The 21320-nt window shown below is 41.2% G+C and overlaps 1 protein-coding gene across 2 annotated transcripts in view; it reads right to left on the bottom strand.

Moving 5' to 3' along the window:
• FAM20B (FAM20B glycosaminoglycan xylosylkinase) overlaps nucleotides 1-21320 on the bottom strand; it is a 49079-nt gene that overhangs the window by 6398 nt on the left and 21361 nt on the right. For both annotated transcript variants that reach the window (NM_001260759.1, XM_015121565.3), the window contains 5 exon segments: nucleotides 2875-2934; nucleotides 5227-5418; nucleotides 5627-5798; nucleotides 15101-15210; nucleotides 19330-19416. In NM_001260759.1, coding sequence (NP_001247688.1) covers nucleotides 2875-2934; nucleotides 5227-5418; nucleotides 5627-5798; nucleotides 15101-15210; nucleotides 19330-19416 — 621 coding nt within the window.

Genomic DNA, 21320 nt, shown 5'->3' with positions numbered 1-21320 from the left:
GACTAAGTTATCACGTTATTTCCTCTCAGCTCCAAATTCACTCTTCAAAATATGCTCTGCTGGCCAGGCACAGTGGCTCACGCCTGTAATCCCAACACTTTGGGAGGCCATGAGGTCAGGAGTTCCAGACCAGCCCCACCAACATGGTGAAACCCCATCTCTACTAAAAACACAAAAAATTAGCTGGGCGTGGTGGCGGGCACCTGTAATCCCAGCTACTCAGGAGGCTGAGGCAGGAGAATCACCCGAACCCAGGAGACGGAGATTGCAGTGAGCCGAGATCATGCCACTGTACTCCAGCCCGGGCGACAGAGCGAGACTCCATCTCAAAAAACCAAACAAAACCAAAATGTGCTCTGCTACAACGGATGGGATTCATTTAAGCATCTTTCCCCTAAAGCTTTCTCACTAGAGGGCGCTAAGGGCACACTGCAAGGGGAAGGGGCTCTCCAAATGCTTCTGTGGGTCGATAGTGGTGTTGGGGAGGCACAGAGGTCATCCAGTGAAGCCCTGTCTAGCCACATTCCCAGAAAGTGTGGGTCCTTGGTGACCCCAAGCCTTAGCCTGGCCTGGGGATAACTCTCCTGAGGCCCTCTCAACATGGAAACCAGAGATTTGAAGGTCATCTGCTCACCCTGGCCCCAATTCCCTCTGAAGGCCCACATGTGTGCCTCACCTGCAGCACGGAAGGTTCCTACTGGATTCTCTCTCTCCCTCTGCATGTCATGACACCAGCTATGGCTTGAATGTACACCCAGCCTGCACTCTGGAGAATTGCTTCTGGCTTGTTCAGCACCTGCAAACTAGCAAACTTCTCTGCTATCTGGTGGGTTGAGCTAAACCTTCTCCACTGAAGTCCAAACTCCAGTCATTGGGAGGGGATCCCCTTCCAAGTTTGTCCTTCCTTGGGTACTCTCCCTCAGCCCTAGTTTTCTTTTACAGTCACTCCTGTTATTGGAATTTAATAATTCTTTATATTGGGTTGGGCTCAGTGGCTCACGCCTGTAATGCCAGCACTTTGGGAGGCCAAGGCGGGCAGAGCACAAGGTCAGGAGTTCTAGACCAGCCTGGCCAACATGGTGAAACCCCGTCTCTAATAAAAATACAAAAATTAGCCAGGTGTGGTGACAGGCACCTGTAATCCCAGCTACTTGGGAGGCTGACTCAGGAGAATAGCTTGAACACGGGAGGTGGAGGTTGCAGTGAGCCGAGATCGCTCCACTGTACTCCAGCCTGGGTGACACAGCAAGACTCCGTCTCAAAAAAAAAAAAAAAAAAAAACAAGTATTTATATTAAACACCTCTGTTTAACACACTGTGTCTTTTTTATCTCCTGATTGAACCAGACTGATAAAACTACCACAAAAACATCTTCAAAGACAAACGCACAATTCTTGATTGTATATATCACTAGTTCCCATCATTAATAAAGACAATTAAGGACTGCCTGGGTAAACTGTTACTTTCTACAGAATTTTGTTGTTATTTAAAAAAAGAAAGAAGAGAAAGAGACTAGTTGCTAGGGCAGTCTTATGTGATATGATGTTGCTGGGAGCTGACCAGTATTAAGTGGTGCTTTTGAACTTGCTTTTCTATGAAGCTAAGCAAGGTGAATCCCAGCTGATTCTTCATGTGCATGCTCTAAAATTACACCAGGATGGTCGGGCGCGGTGGTTCACACCTGTAATCCTAGCACTTTGGAAGGCTGAGGCAGGTGGATCACTTGAGGTCAGTAGTTCCAGATCAGCCTGGCCAACATAGTGAAACCCATCTCTACTGCAAATACAAAAATTAGCTGGGTTTGGTGGCAGGTGCCTGTAGTCCCAGCTACTCGGGAGGCTGAGGCACAAGAATTGCTTGAACCCGAGAGGCAGAGGTTGCCATAAGCTGAGATTGCGCCGCGGCACTCCCACCTGGGTGACAGACGCAGACGCTGTCTCAAATTTAAAAAATAATAATAATAAAAAAATAAAATAATTTCAGGAATGATGAAAAGAAGCTTCTTAGACTTTAGCTCATTTTCTTGACTCGTTTTTCAATTTCTCTGTTCCCGGTTTTTTTAAAAAACCAATTACTATTTATTTTCTATTTTTGTGAGACAGAGTCTCACTCAGTCATCCAGACTGGAGTGCAATGGCGCAATCTCGGCTCACTGCAACCTCCGCCTCCCAGGTTCAAGCAATTCTCCTGTCTCAGCCTCCTAAGTAGCTGGAATACTGGTGCCTGCCACCATGCCCGGCTCATTTTTGTATTTTTATTAGAGATGGGGTTTCGTCATGTTGGCCAGGCTGGTCTCGAACTCCTGACCTCAGGTGATCCACTCACCTCGGCCTCCCAAATTCCTGGAATTACAGGAGTGAGTCACTGTGCCTGGCCAAAATCAATTATTATTTATGGAAAAAGTTACTTTTGGTTTAATTTCAAACTGAAATATGCGAACCCCAGGTGGTATGTGATGGGTGAGTGAGAGGACTTGAAACCACAAGGTAACCAGGTGTAGTAACCAGGGATGCAGATTTTACTCAGTTTGTTTTTTGTTGTTTTTTTTTTTGGCGGTGGGGTGGGTGATTATATTCTGCTATTAAACCAAACATAGACATGTATTACTGAATACATACACTCTTCTATTCATACAAAATTTGAGATGAATTCTGAGCTGTGGGTTATCTGCCTTCACTTTTCCCTGATATCCCATTTCAGGATCTCCAGAGGTTCATATCCCATTTCAGGATCTCCAGAGGTTCTAGGTTGGAGAAGTATGAAAAGCACGGCTCAGGCATCAGAAAGTCTGAGGGCCAAGAAAATGTTTGTACTGTTACCTGAGCCTGGAAAGGAAGGCAATGCAGGCACATGTATTTGCTATGCACAACTTACATGCAACACTGATAGAGAGGGGCAAGAATGCTTCTTTCATCCAGCGAGGGGTTCCCAAAGCTGAAAATTAAATTAAAACTTAGTGAATTCGGTGGAAGTACCATTCTTAGCATCAAAGCAATAGCAAATTCTATATGAAACTCAACTGTGATCCTAGATAATTTCACGCTCCAGCAGCTCAAATCACTTAAATTGAAAACAAGCGGGGCATGACCAATTAGACACAGGATCCCTAACAGCCTGTACTAAAATATCTGACAACAAATATACTCATTTACAAGGGACCTTTTCCTGCCAAGATATTAGAAGGTACTGGAGCATAATTATGGTAAACACAGTGTGGAGTTCACAGACCAAAGGGAGAACTTGAAGACCCCTAAGCCTGCAAAGGTTTTAAGGACCAGAGAGAGAAATAAAGGCCATTTATATTAGATTCCCACAAACAAGCAGATGACCACTACTTGTAAAAAGAAGTCACACTTGTTCTACTCCCAAATTACCAATATCCTATTCCCTACAAGTAAGTATATGTACCGATTCAAATTGGAAAAACTGTTCACAGAGGCTGAGGAAACTGATTCACAGCGGATGCAAAAATTACCTTAGCAGCAATTCAGAGTTAGAAAAGGAGAACTGATTCTAGAAAACTGTCAACCTTTCCCTCTTTCCAGAGGTTCACCTTAATAGCTGGAGTCTGGTAGTTCTTAGTACAGTGTAGGTCCTCCAGTAATTCAAGGCAAAGGCAACTGCTATTGTCTGAATGTTTGTGTCCCCCTCAAATTCATAATCCCTGGTGTAACAGTCCAACAGTATTAAGAGGTAGGGCCTTTGGGAGATGATTAAGCCATGAGGGAAGAGCCCACATCAACGGGTTTAGTGCCCTTATAAATGAGGTCAGAGGGAGCATGTTCACCTCTTCTGCCATATGAGGACACATAGAAGGCACCATCTGAGGAACAGGCCTTCACCAGACACTGAATCTGCTGGCACCTTCATCTTAAGAGTTCTCAGCCTCTGAAACTAAGCAATACATTTCCAATGCTTATGAATTACCCAGTCCAAGGGATTTTGTATAGCAGCCTGAATGGACAAAGCAACTATTTTGATATATACCAAATAACAAATATCATGTGTATCACAGGATGAGTGCTATGTGCTTTGCTGTAATGGGGTAGAGGGAGAGGCAGTGTTTGCTGGTCTTTCATTTTCTGTGGTCGTCACCATCTTTCGCGAAGCACAAGGCGCCTGGTGTTCAGTATAAGATGGTGGCATCATTAGCAAATGCTGCCCAAGCACTCTGCTGAGGAGCCATGTCTTAGCTTATTTCCAACAACCAATGTTAACAGTAGTGACCTAGGGCCTGGAAAATTCTGTACTCCAAGGAAGCATTCTATTTAGTAAGTATTTATTAAATGCAACTAAAAGGGTGGCACTACGCCTGTAATCCCAGCACTTTGAGAAGCCGAGGCGAGTGGAGCACTTGAGGTCAGGAGTTCAAGACCAGCCTAGCCAACATGGTGAAACCCCGTCTCTACTAAAAATACAAAATTAGCAGGTGCCTGTAGTCCCAGCTACTCAGGAGACTGAGGCTGGAGAATCGCTTGAACCCAGGAGGCAGAGGTTGCAGTGAGCTGAGATTGTGCCACTGCACTCCAGCCTGGGCAACAGAGCAAGATTCCACCTCAAAAAAAATTTTTTAAAAAAGTGTGGCACTAAAGTGGCCACCATGGAGAATGCAGAATATGAAATGGAAATACAATGTGCTCTCCAAATAGCTCAGGCCTAAAAAAATAAGGACATTCTATTTATTCAAAATGAATAAACTTTTCTTATTCAAGATAAAAGTAACTTGTCGTTATATATAAAATCCACACTAGGCAACAGCTCTTCTTCCCATGATAGCAAAAGTATGGGCCTAGACTAACATAAAAATAGCAAAACATCCTATCAAATAAATTAATTTTTTAATTGCAGGAACCTTTGGATAGAATAAATTTAATAACAAATTACACTCCATTACATCTGTATCTCTCAAGTTTCTAAACACCAAATATCATAGCCAAGAAAGAATGATGTAGGTAGTAACAAATGAATGACCCTGGTTTCCAGTTGTCTGAGAAGAGGCTCATAGAGTCTTAGACTCCTTGGAAAGAATTGCTTTTCCATTTTTTGAAGTACTGAGATCCCTGAGAGTAGAGAGAACGACAGGTACCAATAGCAAAGACTCCAAGTGGAAAAAGAAGGACGCCACCTATCAACTGTATTCTGGATGTTCTCCAGGATGCTCTGGAAAATGCCCTTCTTTCATACACAGAAACCCCTCCCTGACAAGGACAGTCCTGCTGGTCTCACCTTTTGGCATTATCAAGAAGGATGAGCATACTAGCGCCTTCATCATCTTGAAAGCTCTCATAGTGATGGCGGTCAGCATTGCCAATCAGGTAATCAAAGACAGCTGTGTCAATGATGTCCAAGAGGCGCGGGCCAGAGTCATAAGGGGATGTTTTCTTCACAGCATCACAGTAGCTCTCGTCATACTCCCACCTGGAGACAAGCAGCATCACCAGCACTGAGTGTCAACACTGTACCTGGCACTGTTACATACAAAGAGAAGACAGAGTTCCTACCTACTGGGTTTGCCCCTGACTCCACAGTTCTTTTTACTCTTGGACAGAAGTGCTGGTTCCTTTACAGAATTGGCACCTGGCTAGGCAAAGGGGAGAATTAAGTAATGGCTCATAGGAGCATTTACCTGGCCAATTTGCCTTCTCGGTAAGTCCTGCCCCATGGGTGACGGTGTTTCTGCAGAGGCCACACATCTGGAAGCCAAAGTGTGACAGATCCCTCCATTGTGTCTCCATCAGCACAAGCTGGTTCTGTTTCTCGGCAGTAATAGCACTTCCCATAAAAACAAGTATTGTTTCCTACAGGACAGAAAGGAGCCAAATACACTTAAGGAAATAATGAAGACTCCAAATTCTCTCCCAAATAATGCAGAACAGAGTAGCTAAGTAAATAGGCATGGTGAAAACAAAGACCCTGAGTTTACTATATTTCAAACATTTATTTTCCTGGATAGGTAATAAAAAAAGCACACAGTATAAAAAAAATTCAAAAAGTACAAAAGGATATACACCCAAAAGCAAGTTGCCCTTGCCTCCTGTATCCTTTCTACCCAGTCTCTCTCTCTGGCATCAACTACCATCACCAGGATCCTTCAAATTCACTTTGTTTGTTTTGTTTTTGTTCTTGTTTTGAGACGGGGTCTGGCTTTGTCATCCAAGCTGGAGTGCAGTGGCGTGATCTCAGCTCATTGCAACCTCTGCCTCTGGGGCTCAAGACATCCTTCCATCTCAGCCTCCTGAGTAGCTGGAACTATAGGTGTATGCCTCCATGCCCAGCTAATTTTTTATTTTTCTGGTAGAGATGGGGTTTTGCCATGTTGGCCAGGCTGGGCTCAAATTCCTGGACTCAAGTGATCTGCCCACCTCAGCCTCTCAAAATGCTGGGATTATAGGCATGAGCCACCATGTCCGGCCTCTAAACTCACTAATTTTCCTTTTTTTTTTTTTTTTTTTTTGAGACTGAGTCTTGCTCTGTCACCCAGGCTGGAGTGCAGTGGCACAATCTTGACTCACTGCAACCTCCGCCTCCCAGGTTCAAGCAAGTCTCCCATCTCAGCCTCCTGAGTAGCTGGTATTACAGGCACATGCCACCACGCTTGGCTAATTTTTGTATTTTCAGTAGAGACATGGTTTCACCAATTGGCCAGGCTGGTCTCGAACTCCTGACCTCAGGTGATCCACCCACCTTGGCCTCCCAAAGTGCTGGGATTACAGGTGTGAGCTACCGCGCCTGGCCTGAACTCAACTTTAATTAAAGGAAAGTAACGTCCTCCTCTTCTTCATTAGGACTGAGATCTTGGCCAGAGTGCCCAGGGGAAGGCAAAAAGGTCAGGTACTAGGCCAAGTGTGGCCAAGAGTTTGGTTACATAGAGGGGGAGGTATAGAGGAAGGGGGGAAGTTGAGCAAATAAGTAGACAGACTGAGTGTAACAGTAACCAGGCTTCTCACCAGTGGAGAAGAGAGTTAAACATACAGAAAGAGAGAAAGCCAGGATAAATCCTGCAGTGGTGAATTAGAATTGGAAATACTAGTTTGAATTGATGGGTTTTTTGTTTGTTTGTTTTTTGTTTTGTTTTTTTTGAGATGGAGTCTCTCTCTCTTGCCCAGGCTGGAGTGCAGTGGCGTGATCTCGGCTCACTGAAACCTCTGCCTCCTGGGTTCAAGCAATTCTCCAGCCTCAGCCTCCCGAGTAGCTGGGACTACAGTCGCATGCCACCACGCCAGCTAATTTTTGTATTTTTATTAGAGATGGGGTTTCACCATATTGGACAGGCTGGTCTCGGAACTCCTGACCTCATGATCCACCCGCCTCAGCCTCCCAGAGTGCTGGGATTACAGGCATGAGCCACTGTGCCAGGCCTGAATTGATGGGTTTAATACACAGATACAGAAAAAGATACGCCTGTATCCTTTTAATGTGAAGAAATAGCTGACTTCAGGCCTGGGTTAGAGAAAGTACAAGATGAGCCTGGACCACAGCATTATGCTAGTTGCAAGAAAGTGCTTGGAGAATGATGGGACCATTCTAAAATGACACAGGAACTAGTTTGTAGAGGTTCCCACTGGCCAAATGTGGAACAGTTTAAGCATCTGAATAATTATAAATGGTAATAAATTGTAGCTCATAGTGAGTTCATGGTGATATAAATAAACACATGAATGTGTGGAGGCGGGGGAGTTCTACCCTTCAACGGAATGACAACTAATAGGTCTAGAAGCAATGATAGAATGAAAAAAATCATTTGAAGGCCAGGAACTGTGGCTTACATCTGTAATCTCAGCACTTTGGGAGGCCGAGGGAGAAGGATCACTTGAGACCAGCCTGGACAACACAATGAAACCGTCTCTATAAAAATAAAAGTAAAAACATTAGCCAGGCATGGTGGCGCACGCCTGTAGTCAAAGCCACTCAGGAGGCTGAGGTAGAAGGATTGCTTGAGAGCAGGAGGTTGAGGCTGCAGTGGGCCATGATCGTGCCACTGTACTCCAGCCTGGGTGACAGAGACTCTGTCTCAAAAAAAATAAAAATACAAAAATTATCATTTGGTGATACTGCTGAGAGAGAGCATTAAAAAAAAAATCACCATTTGGCAACTATCATAATAAGTGAACTCCTGATCACTTGAGGTCAGGAATTTGAGACCAGCCTGGCCAACATGGTGAAACCCCGTCTCTACTAAAAATACAAAATTAGCCGGGAGTAGTGGTATGCACCTGTAATTCCAACTACTCGGAAGGCTGAGGCAGGAGAATTGCTGGAACCTGAGAGGCAAAGGTTGCAGTGAGCTGAGATTGTGCCACTGCACTCCAGCCTGAGTGACAGAGCATCTCGGGGGAAAAAAAAAAAAAAATTTGAGAGAGAGTATTTACATCTCATGTCACAGAAGACTATCCGCCCTACGGATGAACTCCTATACAGCGATAAGACCAATGACACAGCAGAAAATGAGCAAAGGATATGCAAAGACAGTTAATAGAAAATACAAATAGCTCTCAAACAAAAAGATGCTACATATGAAATACACAAAATCAAAAGTTTAATAACATATTGTTGGTGAAGCTAGGAGAAAGAGTCACTCTCATATATTTCTATGGGAATATAAACTGGTTAAACATCTATATAGGATAATGTGGCCACACCTATCGCCCTTTGACGTAGCACTCCCATTTCTAGAAATGCTTGCTCATGTGTGAAATAATACGTATGGGGGTTCCCCAACCATTTTGGCACCAGGGACTGGTTTTGTGGAAGACAATTTTCCACAGACAGGGGTTGGGGGCTGGGTGGCAATGGTTTCAGGATGAAACTGCTCCATGTCAGATCATCAGGTATTAGATTCTCATAAGGAACGCGCAGCCTAGATCCTTCACATGCGCAGTTCACAATAGGGCTTGTGCTCCTATGAGAATATAATGCCGCCACTGATCTGACAAGGAGCTGGTGCTGAGGCGGTAATGCTTGCTCACCCCTCACCTCATGCTGTGCGGCCCAGTTCCTACCATGACACAGACTGGTACTATTCCGCAGCCCAGGGGTTGGGGACCCCTGACATATATACAAGGTAATTCTGGGCAACACTGGTTGTAAAAACAAAATACCGGAACAACATATAAGTCCAATAAAATTCTGGTTATATGAATTATGGTAAACCCAAATAATGGAACACTTTGTAGTGTAAAACAACAAGCTCATTGTACATGATACAGATTTCTAGGATGTATTCAGTAAAAAGAGTAAGATGCAAAAGTATGCAAAGTGGGCCATATGTTGTATAAAATGGTAGAGATAGATAAAAATATATATTCATACACAAAAAGACATAAGGAAATTACTAATTAGAGGTTGCCACTCAGAGAAAGGGGAAGGAACTGGACGGACAAGAAAATTTTTCATTGAATTTCACAGAATTTTTTTTTTTTTTTTTTGAGATACAATCTTGCTCTGTCTCCCAGGGTAGAGTGCAGTGGCATGATCTTGGCTCACTGCAACCTCTGCTTCCCGAGTTCAAGTGATTTTCCTGCATCAGCCTCCCAAGTAGCTGGGATTACAGACGAGCACCACCACACCTGGCTAATTTCTGTATTTTCAGTAGAGACGAAGTTTCACTATGTTGGCCAGGCTGGTCTCAAACTCCTGGCCTCATGTGATCCTCCTGCCTCAGCCTCCCAAAGTGCTGGAGTTAAAGGCGTGAGCCACCACACCCGGCCTGAATTTCCCTGAATTTTGAATTGTGTGAATCCATTACTGATTCAAAAAAAATTCAAAGCCCTAAAACAAACAAAATATTGCCTGGTATAGGAAACCTGTTTCCTACAGGATAAAATACAAACTCTTGAGTTTGGTAAATAAGAATCTTCATAACTGGAAGGGAGAATGTGGAGTCTGAGGTCAGGTTCCTGGGGTTAACATTTAGACTAGTTTAATCATGAGATTGCAAGACTCTGGGCATGTAATTTAGTCTCTCTAAGCAACTTCTGTAAAATGGAGACAACAATACTACCTCCTCCACCACTAGGTTGTGAAGAGTAAATGAGGCAATCCATGGCGGCAATGCTTAGCACAGTGCCTGACATATTGTCAGACACCAATTGATGCCAGCTACTTATTTTTAATAACATGGTTCAATCTACCTTTCCAGAGTTCAATATCCCCATTTCAGTGCCATGAACTGAGGCTTTGAATCTCTATTTCCTGGATTGCCAAACTTTTAAAAACTGGTCTTCTGACCACCTCAGTCTCCATGCTCTCCTTGGGTGAACTACCAACTGTGACAATAAAATATGTGGCTTCAGCCAAGCCTTTTCTCCTAAACTGTAGGCTTTAGCTCCTAAATGATTAGTCTACACTTACTCCTGGATGTTCCTGTCAAGGAAACAAAATATCCAAAATTAAATTCATTATCTTTCTCTGCTCCACCTCCCTAAATATGCTCCTCTCCCTACATTCCTAAAATAGTTAACAGCTCCACTAATCACTTGTCATCCAATCCAGAAACCTAGGAGTCATTCTTAATTTTTTATTCTCTCTCAATTGCTCTCCCAGCCCAAATGTTCACCAAATTCTTTCCATTCCAATTCTTGAATAGCTCTTAAATCTTTCTATTCCCTGTCCCTGCTTTAGTTCTCTTATTACATATGATTTCACAGCACTTCCAGAGTGCTCTCAGCTCTTCATTCTCCCCTTCCCAATGCACCCTTGACAATGCTGCCACAATTTGCTCTTGAAATTCATATCTGATTTTTCCATATTCGAACTCTTTTAATGGCTTTCTAGTGCCTAAAGAGAAAGTCTCAACTCCTAAGCATGGTACACAGGCCCTCCAGTGACACTGTCCTGACCAGCTGTCTTCCTCACTGGCCAGCCCCACATATCCTTTCCTTCAGCTAAACAGCACAGTCTCCTGAGCTTGTTGCTTTTCTCTCATTGCTCCTCACCTCTGTCCATGCTCTGTCCTCTTCCTGGAACAGGGTCAACTCATAGGGCCTGTAAGCTCGATGGGAAAAAAATTACATCTTTATTTTCACTAACTTCTACTAAAAATTAGCATCTCCTTCTATTATGATGGCAGGGAGCAAACCGTCATGGGACTTTGTCTCTACAAGAAATCACAGATTTTTCATATCATACTAGCATTGTTGCAGATAATCTCAAAATACTGTTTATAATCATAGTTTGAAATCACAATAGTGACTAATCTCTGATAGAGCTTATTTAATGTGTTAAACAACAAAGCACATATTACTGTATCTAAACTTGCTTTTTAAAATTTTTGATACTGAAATTATACTTCAATATTATTGGTTTCATTTATAAATCTATGTATTTTAATTTATGTATGTATTTAAAACCTTTATTTTTAGAAAGGATCCATAAGCTTCTCCAGACTGCCAAAGGTATCTATAGCACAAAAAATGTTAAATACAAACCCAAAATATTCTTTCCCACTGTATCTACCTAAGGGACTGCTATTTTCCCTTTAAGACTTGGTTAAAATATCACCTTCACTAATTAACTGTCATCCTGGCCATAACTTCTAGGCCATCTCCCTATTCCCACTCCCACTCCCACCACCACAGTCCACAGACTCTTTGTACATGTCTGGCTCCCCCATTAGACAAAGATCCTTGAAGATAGGAAGGTCATTCAGTTTTGCATATTCAGCACTTAGCTCAGCGCCTGTCAAACAGAAGTGAAATAAAGTTGTACTGAATAAATAAAGACTATAAACTAATGAAAGATTTTAGAGTCTTAAAATCTGAGTTTGGATCCTGGCTAACAATTAGTAGTTTTGTGACTTTGGGAAAGTCATTAGCCACTTCTAAGCCTCCACTCTTAGGTATAAAATGTGGGCAACACCTCACCTACTTATTGCATGCTATCATCAAAAGGATCAGATAAAGTAACAGTGTGAACATACTTGTGTAGGTTGCTGGGGCTACATAGATTTTAGTTATTCTTGTATTATATACCAACTTACTTAATATTATTATATCAACTTACTTAATAATACATTTTAAAAATTGCAACAAGAGAATGAAATGACAAGTTATACATTTGAAGAAAATATTTTCTTTCTTTTTTTTTTTTTTTTTTTGAGACAGAGTCTCACTCTGTCACCCAGGCTGGAGTTACAGTGGCATGATCTCAGCTCACTGCAACCTCTGCGTCCTGGGTTCAAGCAATTCTCCTGCCTCAGCCTCCCGAGTAGCTGGGATTACAGGTGTGTGTCACCATGCCCAGCTAATTTTTGTGTTTTTAGTAGAGACAGGGTTTCACCATATTGGCCAGGCTGGTCTCGAACTCCTGACCTCAAGTGATCTGCCCACCTCGGCCTCCCAAAGTGCTGGGATTACAGGCATGAGCCACCATGTCCAGCTGGAGAAAGTATTTTCAAAAGACATATCTGACAAAGGACTGTTAGCCATACTATAGGAAGAACGCCTAAAACTTGACAGTAAGAAAACGACCAACCTAACTTAAATATGAGCCAAAGACCTTAACAGACACCTCAACAAAGATATACAGATGACAGATAAACATATGAAAAGATGCTCTACATTATATGTCATCAGGGAGATGCAAACTAAAACAATGAGATACACCTATTAGAATAGTCAAAATCCAAAATATGACATCAAATGCTGCCAAGGATGAGGAGCAACAGGAACTCTCACTCTCTGCTGGTGGGAATGCAAAATGGTACAGCCACTTTGGAAGACAGTTTGGCAGTTTCTTACAAAACTAAATGTACTCTTTTTTTTTTTTTTTTTTTTTTTTTTGAGACGGAGTCTTTGCTCTGTAGCCCGGACTGGAGTGCAGTGGCCGGATCTCAGCTCACTGCAAGCTCCGCCTCCCAGGTTTGCGCCATTCTTCTGCCTCAGCCTCCGGAGTAGCTGGGACTACAGGCGCCCACCACCTCGCCCGGCTAGTTTTTTGTATTTTTAGTAGAGACGGGGTTTCACCGTGTTAGCCAGGATGGTCTCGATCTCCTGACCTCGTGATCCGCCCGTCTCGGCCTCCCAAAGTGCTGGGATTACAGGCTTGAGCCACCGCGCCCGGCCTAATGTACTCTTAATATAATCCAGAAATCACACTCCTTGGTATTTACCCAAAAGAGCTAAAAACTTATGTCAATACAGAAAGCTATACACAGATGTTTATGGCAGCTTTACTCACAATTACCCAAACATGGAAGCAACCAAGATGCCATTCAATAGGTAAATGGATAAACTGTGGTATATCAGACAATGGAACATTAGTCAGCAATAACAAGAAATGAGAAATCAAACCATGAAAAGACATGGAGGAACCTTAAATGTATATTATTAAGTGAAAGAAACCACTCTGAAAAAGCTATATACTGTGATTCAACTATGTAACATTCTCGAAAAGGCAAAATTATGCAGACAGTAAAAAGATCAGTAGTTGCAAGCGGATTGGAGAGAGGGGTGGAGAATGATAAGTAGAACACAGAGGATTTTTAGACCAGTGAAAATACTCTGTGTGATACTATAATGATGTATACATGTCATTAAACATTTGTCCAAACCCACAGAATGTGCAACACCAAGAGTGAACCCGAATGTAAACTATGGACTCTGGGTGATTATGATGTGTCAACGTGGGCTCATCAATTTTAACAACTGTACCACTGTGATGTGGGATGTTGATAATGGGGGAAACTATGCGTGTGAGGGGCAGGGGTTATTTGGGAAATCTCTGCACCTTCCTCTCAGGTTTGCTGTGAACCTAAAGCTGCTCTAAAAACAATAAAGTCTTAAAAACACAACAATAACAACAAGGTGATGCTGAGGTCAGATGATTATTAAAAACTTCACCTCCAGTCAAATCCCTCTACCCGCCCTATTACTTTCCAGTCTTTATGCCCTTGTTCTCATTAATATTCCCATTATTTTGCCAATGCCCTTTCCTCTTTGCTGCCTTGGTAACTCATACTGGTTCTTCAATACTCAGTTCAAGTGTTAATAACCTCCTCTACAAACCCTCTGCTTTTCCCTTCCCCACACTTCATACAATGTATGAGTTAACCATACGTGAGCCTTTGAAGAGCAGGTACCCTGACTTATTCTTCTTGGACTCTTTCCCTCAATCCCAGCACCCACCAGGAATTCATGTTTGCTAAGCATAAAATTGAACAACCAAAGGTAATTAGAAAATATCTGATACAATATCTAACACTGTATGCTTTCGGTTATCTATAAGAAAAGTACAGCCCAAGCCTTATAAGTTGAAATTCTGAATGATGAATCTGTCATAAGTCCTTTAAATATTCAGTTTTTCCTCATTTTAAATGTAAATCCACTCACTCTAGCAAAAAGCAAGGTGAAGTTCATCTTGCAATGTCTGTTTCAACAGTCACACCCTAATGCAGAGCACTGTATCACTGAAAAAGAGTCAAGGTGAAGAGGTGGAAACAAGAAACCACAGCCCTTTTGGATTCTTCCCATTCTCATCTTGCTCACAAGAACAGGAGTGAGAATTTTAGCTCAGATCTCTTACCTCAGAGTTAAGATAATGGAAAACAGAGGCCAGGGGCAACATAGCCAGTTCCAGGCACGACGAGTTATAGGTTAACCCTTGAAGAAGTAGTAGGCCTATTGACCTTCCAGGTCCAAATACAACCTTACAAAAGAATTTCTGAGCCTCCCAAAGAGTTGCCTTAAGATTTCCTCAATTCTAAGGAGATGGAGACAGTTTCCAAGAAAACATATATATACACATATGTAAAAACAACTGAGCCAATGATATACAAACAATAACCAATTTAGGCCAAATTCTGAGTTTGAGACTTAATAGCTCTAAGAGAAAGCAGAAGGAAATAATCACCTGCTTTCACTATCACTAAATTACCTCACTTCCTATGTCACAGACAACACAAGAGTACACAGGAAAGTTTCAATTTCCTGCCATCTCCTTTAGACTCATTTTCCCAAATAACGTGAGAGCTGGTTGTCTGATTTGCTTTTGTATTCCCTTAAGTTCTTTAATTCCTAAAAGTCAGAAACCAGCTTGCTCAACAATGCCCCATTTTAACTTATTAATCACTCCCCTATATAAATGTCCTCTACAATCTTCTTACCTACAGTTAGGAAGGTGCTCAACAGCTGCTCCGTGGCAACAGGTTTAATCTCTGTCCGAAGATTAACAAATCTGCCAACCACCAAGGGGGCTCGGCGGAAACCCAGAATCCTGGTTTGGAAGATTGAAAAATAGAAGAGAAAAATCTTAGGGGATGTTTTTTAAATAACAGTCTTAAAAATTATAGTTCATCACGTCAAATGTGTAAAGGGTTTTAGCTAGTAGGTAAATCTAATTTTTTAGAGGCACATATTTTTAGGAATTTAATGTCAAGGTGTGTGTAATTTAATATACACTTCAGTAAAAAGAATAAGACAAATCTGATAAAATGTGAACAACTGTTAAATCTACAGAGTGGGTATATGGGCTCATTATACTATTCTTTCTACTTTTGTAGGTTAGAAATTTTTTCATAATAAAAATTAAAAATATATTTTAGGAAAGCATTAGAAAAAAAATGGAACCCAAACTCACATATGGGTTCAAATCTTTAAATAAAACAGCACATTGATTAAAAAAAAAAAAAAAAGCAGACTGATCTAAAAGGATAAACCCACAGAGCAAATTAAATAAATAATTTGAAGATACCTCTAATAATCTAAAAGGTTGAAAACAATAATTTATTTTAAAAAATGAAATTTCCTGGCTAAAAAAATACACTAACTGACCAAAAGTTGGAGAGGCAGAATTTGGAACACACAGAAAATTTATAATGAAGAAAATAAAAATCACCTATAATTCCACAACCCCAAAATAATTACAGGTACTGACATTTTGGCATATCAGCATGTTTTCCCTTTAAGTGTGGGTATATAAACACACACTCACACTTATGTATACACATACAATTGAGATTACATCGTAAGCAGTTTTATATCTTGCTTTTTACTCATCATTGTATCATGAACCTTTTCCCAGTCATTTGAAAGCCTTTACAAATGGGTATTGTTTAGGGCTTCTGATTCTGTCCTAAACCCAGTCTTAGAAAAACCACAAAGGCAAGTCAACAGATTTGTCAAAATAACATAGAAATCCAGAGATCCCCCCTGAGGTAAGGAAAGGTGGTTAAATCTGACTGTAATGAAGAAATAGCAACCCAAAGCAAAAAAGTATCAGGATCCACAAATGAAAAAGGTTGGGAAGCGTTTTTTTTGTGTGTGTGTTTGTTTGGTTGGTTGGCTGGTTAGTTGGTTTTTGAGTCTCACTCTGTTGCCCAGGCCGGAGTGCAGTGGCATGATCATAGCTCCCTGCAGCCTGGAACTCCTGGGCTCAAGTGATCCTCTCACCTTAGCCTCCCTGTTAGCCAGGACTACAAACACATGCCTAGATTGGGAAGTATTTTTTTCTCCCCATTGAAAATTGCCAAGCCCAAGAACAACAGCCAGTTTAGCATTGAAGGGCAATGTTACTGTAGCACTTGAGGCTGGCTACAGTGACACTTAACAAAAGTGACAGGAGGATTGGCAAGAGAACATCTTTCAGACTTTGAGGTAGGGAAGGACTTTTAAATACAAGACTCCCAAAGCACAAGTCACAAACTGAAACATTATAGTTAGTTAACATCAAAAGTACACAAGTACTCTAAGTTAACAAATAGGTGTCCTGCTGTGAAAAGACAAACTTTGCCAGTAATGGGGAAATACAAAATAACAATGAAATATCACTTTACATATATATCAACAAAACTTACTGTGTTGGGTAATACAAAACACTGGTACAGAAATGAGGAATTTTATGCCTGTTGGTGTCCAACAAACAGGATGGAGGGGTTGGGGATGAAGAAAAGAGGCAAACAGATAAGGTGTTGGAAAGCCTGATTCTAGTGTGCCATTAAGTGAGGAGTAGGATTTATCCAACTGTACACCACTAGGTCTTAAAAGGGGCAGCAAAAATTCATGGTATTGTACACATGTATCTAAAGCTTTTCCATATCAATAGATGTTTAGGTTACAACCAGTTTTTCACTACTGAAAATGCTACAGCTAAGACTGTTGTATATATATCTTTGAGTTTTGTATTCTTTCTCTAGGGTACTTCCTAGAAATGTCTTAGATATGTGTATAAAAAAGCAGTTATTTGTTCAAACAATATAAACATTCCTTAATGTTGATACATTTATCCTTAATTTTGATATACAATGCTAGGGTTCTTAACAAAAAGACTGAAACAATTAACAATGCCATAAGCAGCATATGAATCTCAATGTATTCCTCCCAATAAAGTATTATCTTTTTTTTAAGCTTTGCCATTTTCAACAGGTAAAAACAGTATCTCAACTGAATTTTAAAAAATTTCTGGTGAGGATGTACTTCCCCCTGCCCCCACATATTTATTAGCAATTGATAGTGTTTGTGCTCTTAACCCATTTTCTAACAGAGTTTTAACATACATATATAGATTTGTATAAATACATATTAAGGCTATTAATACTCAGATTATATTAGATTCAAGTGTTTTCTCCGTTTGTTGTTTGCTTTTAAATTTTGTTTGCTGTTTCTTATGTTCATTATTTTATTTAGTCAAGACTATTGAATTTGTGATTTTTATGTTACTGCTTTTATGTTTACAAAATCCTAATTCAGAAAAAGACAAACATTTCATCTTTTTTTTTTTTTCTGGTTTCCTTATAAATTCATTTTTAGGCTAAGCGTGGTGACTCATACCTGTAATCCCAGCACTTTGGGAGGCTGAGGTGGGCGGATCACCTCAGGTCAGGAGGTCCAGACCAGCCTGACCAACATGGTGAAACCCCGTGTCTACTAAAAATACAAAAAATTAGCTGGGTGTGGTGGCATGTACCTGTAGTCCCAGCTACTCCGTAGGCTGAGAAAGGAGAATCGCTTGAACCCGGGAGGTGGAGGTTGCAGTAAGCCAAGATCAGGCTATTGCACTCCAATCTGGAGGACAGAGTGAGACTCTGTCTCAAAAAATTTATTTATTTATTATTTTATTTTATTTTATTGAGACAGCGTCCCACTCTGTTGCTCAGGCTGGAGTGCAATGGTGTAATCACATCTCACTGCAGCCTTGATCTCCCAGGCTCAGGCAATCCTTCCTCCTCAGCCTCCCCACTAGTTGAAACTACAGGCACACACCACCACACTCAGCTAATTTTTGTATTTTTTTTTAGTAGAAACGGGGCTTTACCATGTTGACCAAGCTGGTCTGGAACTCCTGGGCTCAAGTGATTCACCCACCTCAGCCTCCTAAAGTGTTGGGATTACAAGCATGAGCCACTGCATCAGTCATAAATTAATTTTTTAAAACAAATATTGTGAGCAATTTCTTTTAAAGTTGGCCAATATGGCCTGATGAAAGAGCTGGTCAGCAGAGTAACTGGGATACCAGACAGTTCAGCTGCAAGGTTCCTGACTAGTAACCTGCTGGGAAAAAAAAAAAAAAAATAGAGTTTTCCTAATTAACTTACAAACTTATAATTCACATCTATTTTCTTTCTTTCTTTTTTTTTTTTAAAGACAGAGTCTCACTCTGTCACCCACGCTGGAGTGCAGTGGCACGATCTTGGCTCACTGCAACCTCTGCCTCCCAGGTTCAAGCGATTCTCCTGCCGCAGCCTCCCAAGTAGCTGGGACTACAGGTGCCTGTCACCACGCCCAGCTAATTCTGTGTATTTTAGTAGAGACAGGGTTTCACCATGTTGCCCAGGCTGGTCTCGAACTCCTGAGCTCATGCAATCTGCCCACCTTGGCCTCCCAAAGTGCTGGGATTACAGGTGTGAGCCACTGCGCCCGGCTCTTTCCTTTTGTAATTATTCTGGTTTTTGAAGCTGTGCATAGTTTGTATAAAGAACAATAAAACTCATAATATATTTCATGCTATATGTTTCCAGCACATGGGGATAAGTCAGCATTACTTACTTAAAACAAATACATAACAAAACAACAGGACGGCTAGGCCCAATTAATGACTAGTTCAATTCAGATATTTAAGTTCAAAGTTTATTTACCAAGAATATCTTCACTGATGATAATAACAGAGCAGGCCAGAAATGAAATGACCTAAAGAAGCACGGAATTAAAATACTTTAGTATTCCCAGTGCCAACCAAATTATGAGACTCATACAAGTGTAATGGAACTAGTCAATTAGCTATCTAAAAGGGGTAACAAGTTACTTATTAGTGTTGCATCCTTTTGAAGGAGTCCATGAGTCCTCTTCAAGATATTTGAAAGTAAACAAAATGAACATAACCTGCTGTGACCATACGTACCTGTCCAAGTGAAAGGCTGCTACCTCTGCATTGTGTCTATCATAACCGGCATATGGTTCCCCTTCCACCACATAGTCTCGGCTATACCTGCAAAGTGAATGGGAAGCACAGATGTATACATGGATTACACCAGTAACAGGTGACAGCACAAGTGGTAGAATACGAGCTTTAGCAAGCCTGATTCTGCTATAGTCACCTTCTCTGTCAACCCTGAGAACAACTGTGGATTAGCATGAATTGCCGGTAGATGGAGTGAAGATGAGGTAGAGAAGGAAACTAGAATTCTCTATCTACGTCAGCAATCATTCTAAGAACAAAACACGGAAGATGTCATTTTGCCCCACTAAAGGGCTTTTGATGTAGTTTAAGTACAGATACAAGGTAGTTTTCTAGAAGACAAGGACTGTCTTTGTACCACCAGCACACTGTTATTAAGCACATAGTTGGTGCTTAATAAATGTCTACTAAAACGTTTATTAGACTGACCTGAAGAAATGAAGAAAAACGTGTAATTAAAACTTTTGCTGGCCAGGCACGGTGGCTCACACCTGTAATCCCAGCACTTTGGCAGGCCAAGGTGGGTGGATCACTTGAGGTCGGTAGTTCAAGACCAGCCTGGCCAACATGGTGAAACCCTGTCTCTACTAAAAAATACCAAAATTACCCGGGTGTGGTGGTGAATGCCTGTAATCCCAGCTGCTCAGGAGGCTGAGTCAGGAGAATCGCTTGAACCTGGGAGGCAGAGGTTGCAGTGAGCCGAGACTGTGCCACTGCACTCCAGCATGGGCAACGGAGTGAGGCTCTGTCTCAAAAAACAAAAAACTTTTGCTTACCAGAATGGCTGTGGCAAAGCTTATAAGAGAAATTTAAATTTGGGGGAAAATGGTCTGATATAACTCAATCTTTATTAATGGGAAGGTAATGGTGCTTTTGAAAAAAGTTGTTTGAATAACCATTCTTGTTCTTTTTTTTAAGTTTATGATGTACAAGGAGTCCTGGACTGGCAGTGGGAAGTGGGTATGGCTGCCATTACTTGACTGGGTAAGCTTGAGCAAAACTTTTCTCTTCTCTGGGTCTCAGATTCCTTATTTACAATATTAGGGGCTGGACTAAGAAGTAATTTCTAAGGTCTCTTTCCTCTTAAACTGCATTCTGATGATTTTCTATCATATGCATGACATAAGCAAAGGATAATGAAGACTGGCATATTTCTTTCTACTAATCATTTTAAAAGATAGAATTTAAATGTGTTAATTGGGAAGAAAAAAAGCACTTAATTCACCTATGTTCTCTACTGGTCTCCTGCATTTCCCGAATCTAAAGGAGACCTTTTAGACTTTACAATGGACCTATGAAATAGAAATCAATTGAGACTGATACGGAGAAGAAAAGTTCCACTAAGGATAGTTGGCTCTCCCATGCTAAAACAGCAATAGGGAAGTGGAAAACAGTATAAAAGGCAGTGAACCTCAACTTAAATGACCTTAGAATATACAGTGAAATCATCTCCACAAAACATATCTTCAAGGTAAAATGATGAAGCATTTGTTAGAAGACAGCCACGTTGATCACCATCTGGTTGCGCACCAGTTTCTTCTTAGCATGGTCAATATACCCAAATGTATTTGTTTGTTTGTTCCTAGTGCAAAGGATTACTTAGGAATAATTTTTTAAAAGGTTTATATTAGCTACCTCTAAATTAAAAGTCAAATTTGAAATACCACTGCAGCAAAAAGCTGACACTATTCAGGTACTGTTCTCTCTACTACAGCTGTAGGCTATCCTTGAATACTTTATTTTTAGTACTCCAGGGCAGCCACAGGAAGGTATGTGGTGAAGTGCAGTACGTTCCTTTCAGTGAAACATTAGAGAGCTTTCCAATCCATCTAAAGGCTGCTCGGAGTAAAATGCAAAAGCTTAGAGAAATACAGGAATTTCGGGAGTGGGCAGGAGAGGAAAAGACGGCGGGAAGAGAAAAGGAGTAAGAATCA

Source organism: Macaca mulatta, chromosome 1 (genome assembly GCF_049350105.2).
Source record: "Macaca mulatta isolate MMU2019108-1 chromosome 1, T2T-MMU8v2.0, whole genome shotgun sequence".
NCBI classification, from domain to species: domain Eukaryota; kingdom Metazoa; phylum Chordata; class Mammalia; order Primates; family Cercopithecidae; genus Macaca; species Macaca mulatta.
This window is presented reverse-complemented; position numbering and strand designations above follow the sequence as displayed.